The sequence below is a fragment of the Delphinapterus leucas genome, chromosome 15 (genome assembly GCF_059928025.1).
Source record: "Delphinapterus leucas isolate spDelLeu-1000000601 "Yukka" chromosome 15, BTC_Dleu_Yukka2, whole genome shotgun sequence".
Lineage (NCBI taxonomy): Eukaryota > Metazoa > Chordata > Mammalia > Artiodactyla > Monodontidae > Delphinapterus > Delphinapterus leucas.
Window position 1 is genome coordinate 22508991 of NC_143143.1, and position 18233 is coordinate 22527223.

At 48.5% G+C, this 18233-nt stretch overlaps 1 protein-coding gene across 1 annotated transcript; it reads left to right on the forward strand.

The window, feature by feature from the left end:
* The first annotated feature begins 2229 nt into the window (after window positions 1-2229).
* Window positions 2230-15465, forward strand: UMOD (uromodulin). The gene is made up of 10 exons (XM_022552231.2): window positions 2230-2336; window positions 3507-4283; window positions 4380-4487; window positions 5622-5830; window positions 6770-6918; window positions 9316-9561; window positions 12089-12251; window positions 12842-12923; window positions 13889-13930; window positions 14977-15465. Exons 1-10 carry the CDS (start codon window positions 2243-2245, stop codon window positions 15036-15038), a joined length of 1932 nt encoding a protein of 643 aa, XP_022407939.1. The 5' UTR covers window positions 2230-2242; the 3' UTR covers window positions 15039-15465.
* Window positions 15466-18233: the final 2768 nt, after the last annotated feature.

Genomic DNA, 18233 nt, shown 5'->3' on the forward strand with positions numbered 1-18233 from the left:
TTCATAAAGTGAGTCTGGTCCAACGATGTCTGAGTTATCTTCTGGCTCTGACCTTCAGTCATTCTCAGCTCCTTTCCTGCTCCCATCTGGACCCCCGGGGAGCTGGCTTAGCCCATGAGGATGGAGTGTGCTTTGGAACCCGAGTGACCACAGGTACATGTCCCAGTATGGGCAATGAACACCCTTTTCTCCTGGAGCAGCCTGGCTTCAGATTCTGACCTCTGCCTGGCTCCACCTCGTCCTTTTGAGTGACCAAGAACAAGCCCAGTAACTTGGCACTGTTTTCCCAGTTAATTTCTAACTAAGGAATCTCTTGATTCCAAAAGGTGCAAAACAGAGGGCTTGTAACTGTGGGCACAAGTGTGATCCCCAATGTCAATCATTTGGGGTCTCTACCAATTAGGAAAAAGAATAACAACCACCTCACAGCCTAGGAAAGGAAAACACTGTGCCAAAGGGGGAAAATATTCCACCCCCGGGAAAACAATCAAGAAATAGAACCAGAGAATAACTGGAAGAGAGAGTGCCAGTGGGGGGCAGATGTGTGTATATATATATATATACATATATATATATATATATATATATATATAGGAGGCACACACTTGTAAACGGATTAATTCTACCTTTCTGGCTTCAGGTAAGGCTTTCTGCAGCTCTCACTTCTCCTAGCCACTTCTCCCCATCTGGTCTTCTGCTGATTTCCATTCTGTTTGAGGGAGGGGGGAGCAGAAATGAAGAGATTGGACACTTGGGTCAGACCTAGGTTGAGTCATCACTCTGCTGACCATTGGCTCCGTGAGCTTTGGTAAGTCAATCCCCCTCTCTTTCAGCCTGTGCTTCCCTAACAACAATTTTTTCATTCATTCAATTCCTATTAGTGAAGTGGCTACTATGTACCAGGCAGTGGGGTATACAGCAGTGAACAAGAGTATCTGCTCTGAGCCTGCTTTGCACATCTCATCTCAGTTAATCCCTGGACCACAATATGCAGGCGGTTATTAGCCAAACTATAGGTCACAACCTATTAGTGGATCATGAAACCATTCGTGGATTACATTCAGAATTTTATTTTAATTAAATACAATAGAATATGTCATCAAAGAATGCACACCGTAATGGTAAGAATTGTTTTATAAAACATTCATTTCACGTGTGCATGTGCGTGTGTGTGTGTGTGTGTGTGTGTGTGTGTGTGTGTGTACAAGCAGCTGTACTGGGTCATGGCATAAACTAATTTCCTTATAGCAGATCATTGTCTCAAAGACTTGCAAAACACTTTTCTAGGTCACAGGTTCTCTGATGACAGGGGACTTCTTCACAGTGAGCCTGATGCATTGTAGTCACTCAATTTGTGCAAGCACTGATCTCTATTTCATAGATGAGGAAACTAAGTCTTAGCGAATTGAAATACATTGCCCAGTGTTACCCTATGAGTTTACCAATCATAGTGATTGGTAAAATAGGGATTTGAATCCTGGTGGCAGGCTCCAGATCCCACATATTTAACCACCATGCTACGTTATTTTGCTGCTGTAAAAATTGGGGTAATAGTAGATTATTTTGCCAGGTGGGTGAAATAATAAGTGAGCACTCTGGAAACATTAAAATACATTACGAAGGTTAATCACCTCTCAAGTTGCTTATCTCAAGCCACTTCTTTACAATATGTGAGCTGCATGAAGTCAGGGACTTTGTCTGTCACCTTGGTGCATAGTTCCCTGTTTGGCACATAGTAACTACTCAATAAATGTTTGTTGAATGAATAAACGTATCTGGGCAAGTTCAAAGTTTCCCATCAGGGGATCAGGAGTTGGCTGTTAAGACCCAAAGCTGCCTCCAGTAAGATGGCGAGTCCAGAACACTCCCCCGTCTTGCTGGTTCCTGCTCCAGATGAGAGATTCAGTTCTTCCAAATGCGCTGAAACTGGGGAAGCTGATGCTGGGATGTGAGTGGGAGTCAAGAGTAGGGCCACAGAGGGGAAAACCCCACCAAAGCAAGGGCCACAACAATACACACTTTTTGTGGTTCACATAAATGGCATCTCCTGGACTTAGGCAGTGCACAACCAAAGTACTCCTCCCAACTGTGGGGCTGGGAGTTAGATCATGTGTTTATCCCATCCGTCTCTGTTCACAGGACTTCAGGTGTCAAGGACAAGTTGGAAACCCCAAGAGGCCAACTTTTCCTTGCCTTTGGGAAAGTCTCCCCAGACCAGAAGTAGCTGAGAAGAGCAGAAAAGATGAAGTGGCTCTTCTCTTCGACCTTAATGTGGATGGTAGTGGTGGTGACCTCTTGGGTCGTCATAGCTGCAGCCTCTGACACCTCGGCAGCGAGTAAGTGCTGTGTACGTATAGTGAGCAGTACCCACATTAGCAGAGGCGGTTTCGATCCCTCTCCTATTATGCTTGAGATTTGCACAGTCTTTATTCTAAATTCATTTCTTACTCTATAATGTACATAGGACTCACCCAGGAATTTTACTAAAATGCAGATTCTGATTCAGTAAGTCTGGAGTGGGGCCTGAGACTCTGCATTCTAATAAGCTCCCAGATAATGATGATGCTGTGGTCCTTGGATCACATATTGAGAGACAAAAGTCTAGAACATCACTAAGGCCCCCTGGCACTTCACTGGAAGGTCAAGAACATATTCAACCACACAGGAGATTTGAACACACCCAGGTGGCTCCCAAATACCTCCCGTTTAACACTTAAGTGACCATTCCATTGGGTTGCACATTGCTTCAGCTTTTCCTTGGAGAAGGGAGCTGGCCACCACCCCACAATCCCCAGCTGGGGTACTTTGGGACAGAGAGTAAACACCATCGTGTTGTCGTGGTTAAGAGCACACACTCTATGGTCCTGCCACCTCGGTTTGTGTCCTAACCCTGCTGCTCACCAGTGGAGCAAGTGGCTTAAAACTTCTGAATCTTGTTTCCTCACCTTTAAAATAAGGGCAAATACAAAAGTCATTCCCCAGGGCCATTGAAGAGGATTCAATGAGATAATGAATAGAAAGTGCCTATCCCAGTGTCTGGAATATACTAGGTGCTTAATAAACAACAGCTCACTATCTTTACTGTTATCGGGTTGGCCAGAAGTTTCGTTTGGATTTCTCCATACGATCTTATTATTATTGTCACAGAGGAACAAAGTGTGACTGCCACCGCCAGATAGAGAGAGGAAGCAGGGAAGGAGATCTGAGCAAAAGGCGTAGAATGTACCAAGTCGGGGAAGGGGTGACAGGGTCACCTAAGTGCTACCAAAGTGTCAAGAACTCTGCATTATTCCTCTGGAGGTGGAAAGGTGGACATTTGAAAAGAAGACACAGCTTGAAGGCAATGCTTAGACACCATCAGGGGAGTTTGGTTTGTTTCTTTCGAAGGTGGTCGGCTATGAACTAAGTCTTAAAGAACGTGGGTACCCTAAGGGACACGGGAAGAGTCTCTGGGTGACCAATGGCCTAGCGGCCTCCACTCTGAGTCTGGTCTCTTCTGTCCGCAGGAAGCTGCTCTGAATGTCACAGCAATGCCACCTGCTCGGAGGATGGGGCTGCCACTACGTGCTCCTGCCAGGCGGGCTTCACTGGCGACGGCCTCGAGTGCGAGGACCTGGACGAATGCGCCACTCCTGGGACACACAACTGCTCCGCCCCCAGCAGCTGCGTGAACACCCCAGGTTCCTACACGTGCGTCTGCCCCGAAGGCTTCCGCCTGAGCTCCGAGCTCGGCTGCACGGACGTGGACGAGTGTGCAGAGCCAGGGCTCAGCCACTGCCACACCCTGGCCTCCTGCGTCAACAGCGAGGGCAACTACTCGTGCGTGTGCCCCGCGGGCTACTGGGGGGACGGGAGGCACTGTGAGTGCTCCCCGGGCTCCTGCGGGCCTGGCCTGGACTGCGTGCATGAGGGCGACACGCTCGTGTGCGCCGACCCGTGCCAGTCCCACCGTATCCTGGACGAGTACTGGCGCAGCGCCCAGTACAGCGCGGGCTACGCCTGTGACTCCGACGTGGCCGGCTGGTACCGCTTCGTGGGCCAGGGCGGCGTGCGCCTGGCCGAGACCTGCGTGCCCGTCCTGCGCTGCAACACGGCCGCCCCCATGTGGCTCAATGGCACGCACCCGTCGAGCAGCGAGGGCATCGTGAGCCGCAGGGCCTGCGCGCACTGGAGCGGCCACTGCTGCCTGTGGGACACGCTCGTCCAGGTGAAGGCCTGTGCCGGCGGCTACTATGTCTATAACCTGACGGCGCCCCCCGAGTGCCATCTGGCTTACTGCACAGGTGAGTGGGTGACTCCCCGCCACCGCAACCGGGCGGCGTGGGCGCCTCGAGGGACTGGAGCGCATCTTTGTTGATTGTCTGTCTATAACCCTGCAGACCCCGGTTCCGTGGAGGGGACGTGTGAGGAGTGCAGTGTAGACGAGGACTGCAAATCGGATAATGGCAGATGGCACTGCCAGTGCAAACAGGACTTCAGCATCACCGGTGAGGCCAGCGGGGAGGAGGGGAGGTGCTGAGAAATGTCAGCGACCAGGGGAGGGACACATTCCTGTGTGGGAATTGGGGGCCTGTGGGGATGATCCAGGGAATGCTTATTATCCAATCTGAGTGGAAAGCCGGTCCGGTAACATCTATTTAATCCAGCAAGAAGCTCTCTGGGCTCCCAGAGCTTGGGGAACAACCTCACCCCCAGCCTTCTTTCTGAGGCCCCCTGCACCACAGTGGATACGCAAGTGGCTGCCACCTGTTGGCCCGAGGCTACCTGAACCATATTCCTGCAGCACAAGAATGCAGGCGTGGCCCTCAGTCTGCAGTTTCTTGGGCCCGGCCCTCCACTGACCAGCTGAGGACCCTGAGCTGGGCCCTGGCCATCTCTAAAGCTGTTTCGCCATATGTATAATGACTGAAGCAGGCTAGTATTTCCCAAATTCCAGTCCTGATATTAGTCACATCCTTCTTTTAAGTAAACTTGGGACATTGAAGTTCACTGCTGTGTCTGTCTGTGGGAAGTAACACTTACCCTACGTCGACGGTAACAGTGAAAATGAATACAATGAAAGAAAGTTATTCAGTTTCAGCAGCTGTGTAAATACTTCAATTTAAAAAGTCCAACCGTATTTTGTTATGTGCTGCAAATACTTAGCCAGAGGTCCGCGCTCTGTTGTTTCAAAGGAACATTACCAAGTTAGGGCACTGAAAACATTAGCAGCTCTTGGGGACGGTCTCCTTGATGTAGAAAGGATGGAAAGAAACTGCAGGTAACTTATTAGCTTTTTTTGTTTGCTTGTTGTGTTGTTTTGTTTTCTTTTCCTGGGATTCAATGTTATTTAATGCCTGGGCAGTGAACGACCCAAAGATAATACTGTTCTTTGTATACAACCTACTCTTAGGGTAACATGGTCTGGTGGTTGGTCACGTGGATCCATCCAGTGAGCTGGGAATCCAGTCTCATGTCTCCATCTCTCTCAGAAGGGAGACCACAGCGGGAGACCGAAGCGAGTCTGAGTACCCCCAGCTGGTGGCCAACCTGGCTAGCTGGGCCTGGGCCCTGGGGATGTGCTGTACCCTGAATTGTGGTCCCAGACCTCCCTCCAATCCTGCCTTCCCTAATCATTTCAGATCTCTCCCTCCTGGAGCGCAGGCTGGAATGTGGTGTCAATGACATTAAGCTGTCCCTGGGCAAGTGCCAGGTCCAGAGCCTGGGCTTTGAGAAGGTCTTCATGTACCTGCGGGACAGCCAGTGCTCAGGCTTCACTGAGAGGGGAGACCGGGACTGGATGTCCGTGGTGACCCCAGCCAGGGATGGGCCCTGTGGGACGGTGATGACGGTACGTTCTGGCCAATGTGGGACAGGGTCAGAGCACTGCCTGGTTCAAGCCTAGCCCTACCACTTGCTAGCTGTGTGAGTTTGGGTGACTTAGCTAACCTAGCTGTGCCTCAGCTTCCTCAGCTGTAACATGGAGTAACAATAGTACCTACTGCATAGGGTTAAGAGGGTTAAAGGAGTTAATGTGTGTGAAATGATTAGGACAGTGACTGGCACATAATAAGTGCTCAGTAAATGTTAGCTGCAAATAAGAGGATGATCCATAGTGATAGTTCTCCATTTTACAGATGGGAAAGGTAAGGCAATGACTATTCTAAGCCAGTAGGTATCAGCGCTGAGTTCAGAAGCAGATCTGTTTGTCTCTGGCCATCCTGGGAGGCAGGGTCTGCCTCACTGATGTTTGTAGACCTAGGACCTCAGCTATAGAAGCCTCCTCCAAAGGGACCCAGAGGTAAACACTCGTGTGAGTGGGCTCTGCTTCCTCCCATCTCCCTCATCCCCCAAAAGAAAAAGAAAGAGGACAAAAGAAACAAGGAAAAAATTGTCATTTGCCAGATATGGCTTTTTGAAGTTCCACCATTAATGATGACTCAGTACGTGGTTTTCAGTCTTTGTAGTGTTTGCGAGAGGAAGCATGGGGTGATGGGAAGAGTCCAGGCTTGTTAGAGCCCCTGTACCAGGGGCAAGTCACGCAGTTCCCATGAACTTCTGTCTCCTTTCAAGAGGCAGGGAGGTGCTTGCCTTGCCTCTTAGGGTCATTGCAGGGCCAGTGCAATGATGCAATATGAGCGTTTAGCTGGGGTGAGGGAAGGGGGCTAGCACATGAGTCGTGCTCACGGAAACTGGGAGGGCAGTTTCAACACCTTTGGCTTTGAATCTTGCTCAGATTCTATGCCCCTTTTTCCACCCTCCCTCCCCCCACCTCCCCACCCTAACACAGAGGAATGAAACTCATGCCACATACAGCAACACTCTCTACCTGGCAGATGACCTCATCATTCGTGACCGCAACATCAAAATCAACTTTGCGTGCTCCTATCCCCTGGACATGAAAGTCAGCCTGAAGACCTCCCTGCAGCCGATGGTCAGGTGCGGCCAGAGAGGGTCCCCAACGTCCCTGGCCGGCTCCACCCCACAACCCCTTAGGCACCAGGCCCTTAGCTTCCCTGTCAACTGCCGCCCATAAGAAGCTGGGTGGAGGGAGGTGGCTGGGAGGTAGTGTTGGACTCCATAAGGAGCCCCTAAGGAGCCCAGCTAGGAAGTCTGGAGGCTGCTTTCAAATCCCAGCTCCATCCCACAGATGGCTTTGGGAAGTTGATGGCCCACTCTGAGTGTCAATCTTCTCATATGTGAAATGGGTTTGGCAATGCTCGACTGTCTTTCTTAGAAGCACAAAAGTGCTCTGCAGAGGTGAAACCGATATTAGGGTCCCTGGCTTATCAGAGGGGTGGGGTGGTTGGACCAGATGAAAGGAGGGAGAGGTCTCAGTTCAGACCTGCTATGGGACTGGGCAAATTGTACCCCATATCTGGACCTCAGTTTCCTTCTCTGTAAATGGAAGGAGTTTGAATAAAGAGGGGTTTACAATTTATGCTTCTTGGAGTGTGAGGGTCTTTAACGAGGCGATTTAGGGGTGGGAACCAGAAAACTTCCACCCACATTGAGTGCCACATGAGGTTTTATTTTTTTCCTATTTTTTAAATTGAAGTATAGTTGACTTACAATGTTGTGTTAACTTCTACATATAGCAAGGTGATTCAGATATATATAGATATATATATATACACACACACACACACACATTCTTTTTTCATATTCTTTTCCATTATGGTTTATCATAGGATATTGAATATAGTTCCCTGTGCTCTACAGTAGGACCTTGTTGTTTATCCATTCTGTATATAAAGCTTACATCTGCTAACACCAAACTCCCACTCCGTCCCTCCCCAACCCCCTCCGCCTTGGCAACCACAAGTCTGTTCTCTATGTCCGTGAGTCTGTTTCTGTTTCATAGATACGTTCATTTGTGTCATATTTTAGATTCCACATATAAGTGATATCATGGTATTTGTCTTTCTCTGTCTGACTTACTTCACTTAGCATGATGATCTCTAGTTGCATCCATGTTGCTGCAGATGGCATGATTTCATCCTTTTTTATAGCTGAGTAGTACTCCTTTGTATATATTATGTACCACATCTTCTTTATCAGTTTTATTATTTAAAAAAATAAAAGGATCCTGTTGCTGAATAAACTTGAAAATCTCTGAATAGGATGAATCACAAGCCAATGAGGCTGATACTGGACAAAAATAATAGTTGTAATAATAACAAGTGTTTACTGAGAGCTGACCATACGTCAGGCATTGTGCTAAGTGCTCTACATGGAACATCTCATTGAAAACTTAGCGCACCCCAAGAGGTGTAAGTATTATTATTATTCCCATTATACAGATATGGAAATTGAAGGTCAAAGAAGGTTTAGTAAATTGTCCAAAGTTGTAGAGGCTAGTAAATGACAGAGCTGGGATTCAAACCCAGGCCGTCAGGCATAGAGTCCCCACTCTACCATGACCTTTTCTTTGAAGCTTGCCCATGGTCACATGTTCCCTGGGCCAAACAGACTTGGGGAAGGGCACTGGGCACTGATGAGGGTGCTTGGCTGACTTGAAGGAAGACAGTTACTCATTGTCTGCCTTTGTGTGGAGCATCACCTGGCCAAGCAGTGCCCTGGAGCAATGTGGCCATGTCCCAGGCCTTGTAGGTTGCAGGGAACAACACATCTGTATGCAGATCTCTCTCTGGCTTGAGCTAGAAATCTCATTCCAGTCTAACCAAGTCCAAACCAATAACCCCATTCTCACCTCTGAAATGGACTTCCACATTACTATTCCTCATGTACCCCATTTCCTCGGGCATCAGTCTTTCAGTGTTCTTTGTAGGATAATCCCATGGAGTCTACATCAGTGTGACTGTTTTTAATGTGATTTAAAATAACTCATTTTACAATCCCCAATCTTCTGCTGTAGGTGGAGCCAGAACTCTGACTAAGGCCTGTAGGACTCATAGCCCATCTTTTTAAACTGTTCTGGATTAAGACCAAAAAAGGAATCTAGGTGATTCCCTAGAGAAAGTGCTTGCTGCACTTCTTGAACGCAGGGGCCACACCTGAGGGGGTGGACATGTTACAGAAAATACAGTCTATGGGTCAGAAGCGGCAGCATCACCTGGGAGCTCGTTAGAAAAGCAGAACCCTGAGCCCCACCCCAAACCTGCAGAACCAGAACCTGCATTTCACCAAGATCCCTAAGTGACCTGTGTGTGCTCATTGTAGTTTACGGAGCAATGGTTGGTGGGTTCCAGTCCTATTGCTGGATAAAAATGCAAGTAACTGGCAGGACCTGCTTAGGAATGCAGACCAGAAAGGATGACCTGTCTGTCGTTGTTCTCAGCTCCGGTTCTCTCACCAGCCCCTCTCCTCCCGCAGCGCCCTAAACATCAGCATGGGTGGGACCGGAACGTTCACCGTGTGGATGGCGCTCTTCCAGAGCCCTGCCTACATACAGCCCTACCAAGGCTCCTCCGTGACCCTGTCCACCGAGGCGTTCCTCTATGTGGGCACCATGCTGGATGGGGGCGACTTGTCCCGGTTTGCACTGCTGATGACCAACTGCTATGCCACACCCAGCAGCAATGCCACAGACCCCTTGAAGTACTTCATCATCCAGGACAGGTAAGGCCCATGGATGGAATTTGGGAGCAGGGAGGGTCTCTGGACTTGGATGGGTACAAAGTACATTTTTATATTCATTCACCTCTAGCTGAAATTTAGCATTGCCATTCCTTATGATATAGGCAAGAAACCACAGAAATATTAGCAGGACATATGAAAACATTTGCACACATCATACTTTTTAGTTACTATAGTATTAGAACTTCTACTAGATATTATTTGATGTAATATCAAATCCATGTACTTGTAAATATATGTACATTTATATAATAGATATGTAAATATATAATGCATGTATCAAAAGTTTTAATAGTTTAAGAACTATGTTTAATTGGTTTTCTTTATAATCTTATGTAATTTAGTTTATGTATTTAAGGCATTATTTTTGAGGAGGGAAGCATGGGCTTCACCTGATGGTGGAGGGGGTCCAGGACTCAGAAAAGGATGTGAAACCTGATGGAGAGGCAGGCCCCAGGCAGGAGCAGGCTGGCACTTGGCTGGGAGGAGTGCAGTGGAGGTATGGTTAGCCAAGGGCCAACTGAAACAGGGAGGACACAGATGGGCTGCCTTTGGCTCAAGTGCATTAGAGAACCATGAACCACACTGTGAGAAAGTAGCTCACAGTTTCATTCATAAATTGAACCGATATTTTTGGAAGTTTACGTGTGCCAGGCTGTGTGAATAACAGTGAATAGAAGGGACAAAGATCTCTGCCCCCATATAGCTGATATTCTAAGCAGGGAGACCAACAATTAAACAAAAGTGACATCCATGGCATATTAATGATGAAGGGGCTATGGAAAAAAACCTAAGCAGGAAAAGGGGAGGGCATTTGCAATTTTAATAGTGCAATCAGAGAAAGCACTCCCAGGAGACACTGACCTATTTCTGTTTCAGTTCTCTTAGAATCTGCATGGTCAAATCAAGGGGGAAAGTCTCAGCCGGGTGCTCATCTGATGCTCACACTTCTGTTATTTGCTAATCTCCCTTTGCAACGAAAAGAAAGGAGAGCAGGAGTCTGTTTGGGGCCTTTTACAGTCAACAGTGTCTAAGTAAAATGTAATAGCACTGTTTTACTTTATGTTCATTAGTATGGTCATGTTTTATATATGGCAACTAATACTGGTTGGCTATTTGTGGTTGTGATCTCCTAAAAAAATAGATGTATTTCAGTAAAAAAGGTGTGTAGATTTAAAGAAAAATAGTAATAATAATATAATAATGTAAAATAATAATACAGATATTGGGAAACAGGAAAACATTCATGGAGACGGTTTCTGGATAAGGCAAGAAAAGAACTGAAATTTGGAAAATGCTGGCATGACCTCGATTGGGGCATCATGGAGACTTGGGTTCATATCTTGGTTTTGCTATTTCTTAGTTTGAGACACAAGTCAGCTCATCTCTCTGGATATTCATGTTCTCATATGTGAAATAGGCATAAATAAAACCTACCATGCAGGGAATTTTTAAGCTTTTTTTTTTTTTTGTCTGAGTATAAAGGTAGAGCATGTACATTGTGGGAAGCTTGGAAAGTTTTGAAAAAGAAGCATGAAGAAATGCTGGCTGTGGCCCTGTGTTTCTGCCGTGGCATGGGTGGGAGCTGGGCTGAGAGCCGCCATTCTGTGAGAGGCTCAGAATATCACGGGGTGTGTGAAGAGGAGACAAGTTGGGGAGACCATGGGCAGCTAGAGGAGACACGTAGGTGCCTTGCTTGGGTTGGGTGCCTGGGGCTGCCGAGGGCGGTGCTGGATGCCACTCTTTCTGCCTTTCATGAGGTGGGTCCCCTTAACCTCAGGGCTTTTATTTTGCCAAGCGAAGTCGGATCTGAATTGTAGGGGACACAGAGCAGAGTGAACACCACCCCCAGAAGTTCCTTTCTCGGTTCTCCTATGCAATCAGCCTTCAGCCCCTTTTCTAAATCCATTTTGAGCAGATCATGTGAAAGAGCAGACAGGGTACCTGATTTGCCCGCTGAGGGTACTGCTCCGGCCCAGCACCCGTGTGAGTCTCCGAACGTGCAGTTTTGAGTTTCTATCCATGTGTTTGGGTGCGTTGTGTATGTGTGTACATGAGCACACACACTCCAGTTTGGTCAGTAGACCTCAGTGCTCAGACATTTCCATTGTTAAAATTAACACCAGGCACCAGTGGACAACCAATAAATGGTAGGTAATGATTCCTGCATGCCATTTCCTGGGAAATCAGGAAGTGCTGACTTTAGGATGGTTGCAGCTCTGTACCGATGACATTTTTACTTTAGAATCATATATATGAATCACCTATTGTACGTCACATATTGTAATAAGTACTTTGTAATTTTAACTCATTTAATCGTTGCAACTATCTTATGGTGTGGGCTACAATTATTATTCCTCCTACGTAGATAGGGAAACAGGCTCAGAAAGGTTAAGTAAATGGCCCACGGTCACACAGCTAATAAGTGGTGGAGTGAGATTTAAATCCAGGAAGTCTGGCCCCAGAGTGTTTGCTTAACCAACCATGTTATATGATGTAACCTTCCCAGATGTCCACGCACGGAGGACTCAACCATCCAAGTGGAGGAGAATGGGGAGTCCCCTCAGGGACGCTTTTCTGTCCAGATGTTCCGTTTTGCTGGAAACTATGACCTGGTCTACCTGCACTGTGAAGTGTACCTCTGTGACACCGTGAATGAAAAGTGCAAACCTGTGAGTCACCTCCCCTCCCTCAGCCTGCTCGCCACGTCCTCCGCCACGCCCAGCTCCCATAACCAAAGACATTTGGCCACAGGTTCAAAGAAAACATATAAACATGTTTCTGTTTTAGTACAGGGGTAGACAGAGCAATAAGATGAGGCTGCTGTAGCCGGGCAGGAGACCTAGGCTGTGGGGAAGTCAGGTGGGGTCAGGGCAGTGCAACAGAACCTCTGGCTTATCTGCAAGCTTGTGTTCTAATAACAGAAACGGACATTTTTAAGCACTGAGTGCGACTTATGTGTGTTAACTTTTTAATACTTCACAGCGGCTCTGGGAGGGAGGTATTTTACCAGTCCCTTTTTCTGTATGGGGAGAGAGGCGCAGAGGCTCAGTGACTTTCCTAAGATCGTACATCTAACATATGGTAGAGCTGGGACATGAGCCCACGTATACCGATCTCCTAACAACCCCTGCCTCTACCATCCTCAAGTCCCAGCCTGAGGCAGGAGGTTTCTCCTGTGAAGGGTGTAGCCCACTCCCCCTGGCAGGGCCACATTCAGTCTCCCTTGTGGAAAGGTTTCTTTGTCACCCTCTCCCTGCAGACCTGCTCCGAGACCAGATTCCGCAGGGGGGGCTTCATAGACCAAACCCATGTCCTAAACTTGGGTCCCATCATACGGAAAGGTAAGAGGGCCCCTCCCTTCCCCACATTCCTGGCAAGGAGTGTTCTCTGGAGATGAGGAGGGGTGACAGAACCTGGCACTCGGGATCTTACTGGGGTCTGAAGAACTGGAGCAAGTAAATCCTGCGAGGCGAGGTAGACTATAAGCTGCCTTCCTCTTGCCGGTTCTCATTCATTCATTCATTGCACAGCTGTCTTCTCATGCCTGCCTTGTGCCAGGCCTTGTGCTAGTGGCTAGGGTCTCAGGATGAGCAGCAACAGGTACAAGGCTGGCTCATGTGGCACCTATGGACCAGTAGGGGAGACATCATTCAAATAATCATGGATCTCTGCAGTTGCGATAAGTGCAGTCACGAAAATGGACCAGGAACTCTGAGCTCTTCCGGCAGGGGGAGCAGACCTAGTGAGGAGGGCTGGGGAAGAATGGAGCTGAGGTTTGGAAATTGAGAAGGGATTAACTAAGAGGGGTCAGGAGAAGCAGAGGAGAGGGAGGAATCCCAGGGAGAGAGTAGAGCATGGGCAAAGGGTCTGTGGCAGGAGGGAGCCTACCGTGCTAGAGTAACTGGGATAAAGCCAGGCAGGCTGGAAGGAGGAGGGTGAGCTGATGCAGGTTGGGGACCAAACCATGTGAGGCCTTGTACTTCTTCTCTTTCTTCTCCTCCTCTTCCCCCTCCCCCTCCTCCCCCTCCCCTTCCCCTTCCCCCTCCTCCCCTCCTCCCCCTCCTCCCCTCCTCCCCCTCCTCCCCCTCCCCCTCCTTTTAATTGAAATATAATTGACATGTGGTTCTTGCTAAGGTTTTGGGCCTTTCTCTTGAAAGTAGCTGGCAGCCCCTGAGGGGTCCAAAGCAGGGGAGTGACATGATCAGATTGGGGTTTCAAAAAGACCACTCTAGCTGCAAGGAAGAGCAGATGGAAGGGGCTTCACCCAGGCTTCCCCATGCACTGATCCTTCTATTTCCTCCCACAGGGAGCCAGGCCACAGTCTCAAGGGCTGCTCCCAGTAGCTCGGGTAAGTTCAGGTCCTCTTTGCACAGGCACTTGCACCAGAACCTTCCTCTGGGGCTTTTATCTGTGGGCCCAGGGTATGCTGGAGTACCTGGGCTGCTCGAGCTGAGCTCTGAAGAGGTGACGGCACTTATGGAAAGTCTTGGGCCTGAGGCTGCACACATAGCCATGCTGTCCTACAACAGTGTGCATGGACGCAGGCACGCACAGACAGGCGCACAAGAACAGACATCACCCAGACCTCACACGAGGTCACGTGCACATATTCACATTCACACACAAAGGTGCATGACAGCTGTAGCTGCATGTGTGCATATCTGTATATACAGACACATACTCGCTTGTTACACACCTGTACACAGTGAACGAGCACACACTCTAGATCTGAACCTTGGGCACTTCCTGAAGCTTCAAGGCTCATCTCTGACACCTTTTTCAGGATGCTTAGTGCCGGGATGAACACAGCAGAAAAACAAGAAACGCTGTTTTTCTGCTTCTCTGCTCCTCTGACCACAAAGGCCAGGGACCGGCAGCATTTTCACGGCCCTTGATTTTTCTGGCCACTGAATTGACTGAAAATCTGGACGAAAAGTGAATCCGTGTAACTCGTGTCCTGCTTGGCTCCTGGCACCTAGATCCGAGCAGGTTGTTACACCAACCTAGTATTTGACCTGAGCTAGTTCATCCCAGTATCAGTGAGCTCAGAGCTGGAGAGTCAAGGTATCCCCAAGAGGCTTACCCTTTGCGAATATCCCTCAAGGGCACCAAGGTTGAGTAAGTTGGTCACTGCACAAGAGTGCCCTTTTGAGGGGATACCAAGGCTAGTGCCTGCGGAAAGCCTGCCCTTTTCAGATTGGCCCACCTGGGAGGACAGCTTTTTCTAATTGGTTTTCAGGACAGATAAAGAGAAAGCTTCCTTTTTCTAACTGATCAGCCCAGAGAGGGTGTCCTTTCCTATTGGTCAGTTTAGAGGAAGCAGTTCATGTTAGTTTTGCACATAAAATGTGCACAGCAGTGCTAGCAGCAGCCCTGTAATCACTTTCCTTTCAGGGCTCCTGAAGGTCTGGTTGCCTCTGCTTCTGTCGGCCACCTTGACCCAGATGTCTCAGTGAACAGTGGCTGGAAACCCTGTGCCCTGTGGCTACCAACTTGCTTCCTACTGACTGGTGAGGCGATGCAGGCTAGCACTCTACTCACAGAGAAAGGAGCCCACATTTCAGTCACTCTGCTCCCGTTTTCTCCCCTTTAATCCTTGCTACCAAAAAACAGCTTGTGTCTTTAAATGCTGCCTTCTCTCAAAATGGGACTTGTGATATGTCTGCACATGAGGCCCCTATCTCCTTAAATAGTGTTACAAAATAATAATTTTGAAAAACTCAGTCTGTGAGTCATTTATTCACTCAATAAGTATTTATTGGGCACCTGCTCTATGTAGGCACTGTCCGTGGTGCTACGGATCCTATGATGAGAAAAACCAGACTCCATCCCTGCCGTCATGGACTTCATGGTCTGGTCACTGAGACTGGGTTCAACTCTAGTTCTGTGAGCTTAAATAAAATACACAATGTCTCTGAGCTTCATCCATCTATCTATCCATTCAGTCAGTCAGTCAAGAAGTATTTGCTGATCACTTACTATGCGCCAGGCACCGTGCTAGCTGCTGGGGATACAGCAGAGAACAATCCCTGCCCTCCTGGAGCTTAAGGTTTGGCAGGGGAAAAAGAACTTGAACAAGTAATGATAAGTGTGTCAGGCACTGCAGAAATGGAGGGTATAACAGGGGGCTGCTGCTTCTGCATAATGGGGATAATAGTGATACCCTCACAGGGTTCATTCAGTTTTCCAGAAAAATTTTTTTGAGCACCTAATATATGCCAGGCACTGTGCTAGGTGCTGGGAAAAGACAAACGTGAATAAGATAGACACAGCCCCTGCCTTCTGGAGTCTCACAATCCTTATAGGTGACGTACCTGGCACGTCCCAGGGACCCCTCCATCCTTTGCACTTCTCCCTCCCAATGTAGAAGATGTAGACCTGTTTACAGGGACTTGGCAGCAGAAGCAGAAGGCAGACCACTAACCCCATTGAGGGGGGATGCTTTGCAAGGGGGGCCTTCAGGAGGCTCCTTGCACGCACAACCAGAGGCTGCCCAGGAGACCTGGATATCCCAAGGGGCTCTGGACTTCTTTGACCAGTGGACCAAAGGAAGCTGATGCCAATGGGAAACGTCCACCTTGATGCCAGCTGCTTCCCTGGATGGACCCCAGCCATGGCATTCAGGAGAGACCAAGGCCCTGACCCATTATTAGAACCTCTGATCCCAGGGAAAACCACACGTGTGTATCAGCAAACTGGGGACTGTGGGGACAGCATATCTCAAGTTAAGGAACCTCTTATCACACGCAGACACACACTGAATCCCCATGCCTGCTGCCTTTATGTAAGAGCTTTACGTGGGAGGACGTCCATGGTCAGATGGGCCTGGCTAGACATGTGCAGAATCATCTATACTTTGATTCAGGTACAAGAGAACATAAAGAAAAACAAAAACAAGGGCCAAAGGCAAGAGCCAGGAGGAAAAAGCACATCAGAATCTATCCTTTTGTCCCTCTGTTCCTTTCCTTTTCCTTTTCTTTTTCTTTTTTTTTTTTTTTTTTTGCGGTACACAAGCCTCTCACTGTTGTGACCTCTCCCGTTGCGGAGCACAGGCTCCGGACGCGCAGGCTCAGCGGCCATGGCTGACGGGCCCAGCCGCTCCGCGGCATGTGGGATCCCCCCGGACCGGGGCACGAACCCGTGTCCACTGCATCGTCAGGCGGACTCTCAACCACTGCGCCACCAGGGAAGCCCTTTCTTTCCTTTTTTGTTTGCTATCAGATAGTTATTCAACTCAATATTCAACAGAGATTTTGAGCATAAATTCAAGGCCGGACGCTTTTATAGGCAGCAGGGAAACTGACAGTGATCAAAACAGAGCCCTTGCTGGTAAGGAGCTTATGTTTAAAAGGGGGATACATGTAAACAATAGCTATGTGATATGTCAGGTGGTAACAAGCACGCAGAAGGGAGGGGGTGGGAAACGAGGGTAATAAGGCAATGAGGGTGTTATTTTACATAGGATGCTTGGGGAAGGTCTCTCTGATAAGCCGAAACTGAGAGAAGTAAGAAAATGAACCAGGGAGATAGCTGAGGAAGAACATTACAGGCAGTGGGCCAGCAAGTGCAGAGGCCCTGAGGCGGGAACTTGTGTCTTTCCACCAAGCTCTCAGTAAGACTTGGGCACCATAAGTTTGAGGCATTACACACAGGAAAGGGTCTTGAGCATACATACCGTGACTTCTGTCCATTTGTTTACCCAACAAGTACTTACTAGGTGCTGATTAGAACTGCAAAGACAGGATCCAAGTCCACAAAGATCTTAGGGCCTTCAGAGGGAGACAGATACGTTAGTGGGTAATTGAGTGTGACCGTAATCAGCCCAGAGAGGCATAGTAGCACAGAAGAGTAGTACAAGCAAGTCTGGGGAATTTAGGGAGGACTTCCTGGAAGAGGCAAACCTGAATGCTAAGCAGTAGGAGGCTGGGCACAGAGTAATCCAGGCAGAGGGAATAGCGCATGGAAAGTTGTGGAGGGGGAAGAGCTCAGAGAACCGCAAATAGGCTGGAGCATAGAGTGTGTGGGGAAAATCTGTACATGAGATGGGAGCTGTGAACAGGGGTCAGATCCCAGGAAGCCTAGTGTGTGTGGGGTAGGGCATATTGCTGAGAGGTGACACTGTGGCCTCTGGCTGCAGGGAGATAACAGAATCAAAGGGGACAAGAACGAAAGCAGGGAGACCCATTAGGCAGCTGTTAAAATCACCCTCCTAAGAGATGATGGTGGCCTGAATTAAGGCTGATGACGTGGGGATGAGGAGGAAGGACAGGTTCAGGAATATTTGAAAGATTGATGATTATTGGAAACGTGAGGCTGAGGGAGAAAGGAAGGAGCCAGATTTCCAGCTCGGGTGACCAGGTGAGCAGTGGTACCATTGGTTAAGATAGGTTATACAACGAGTAGGGTGAGTTCTCTGGGAACTGATGAGTTAGGATTTGGACCTGCTAAGGTTCACGGTGTCTCGAGCATCTCAGTCCAAGTGGAGAAGTCCAGCAAGCATCTGGGTAGGCGGATCTGAAGTTCAAGGGAGTGGTCAGGGAGGGAGATACAGATTTGGAACTCACCAGCCTGTGGATGGTACTTGAAACCATGAGATAACTTGACACCTCCCAGGGAAAGTCCGTGGAGTGACAAGAAAAACGGGACCTACC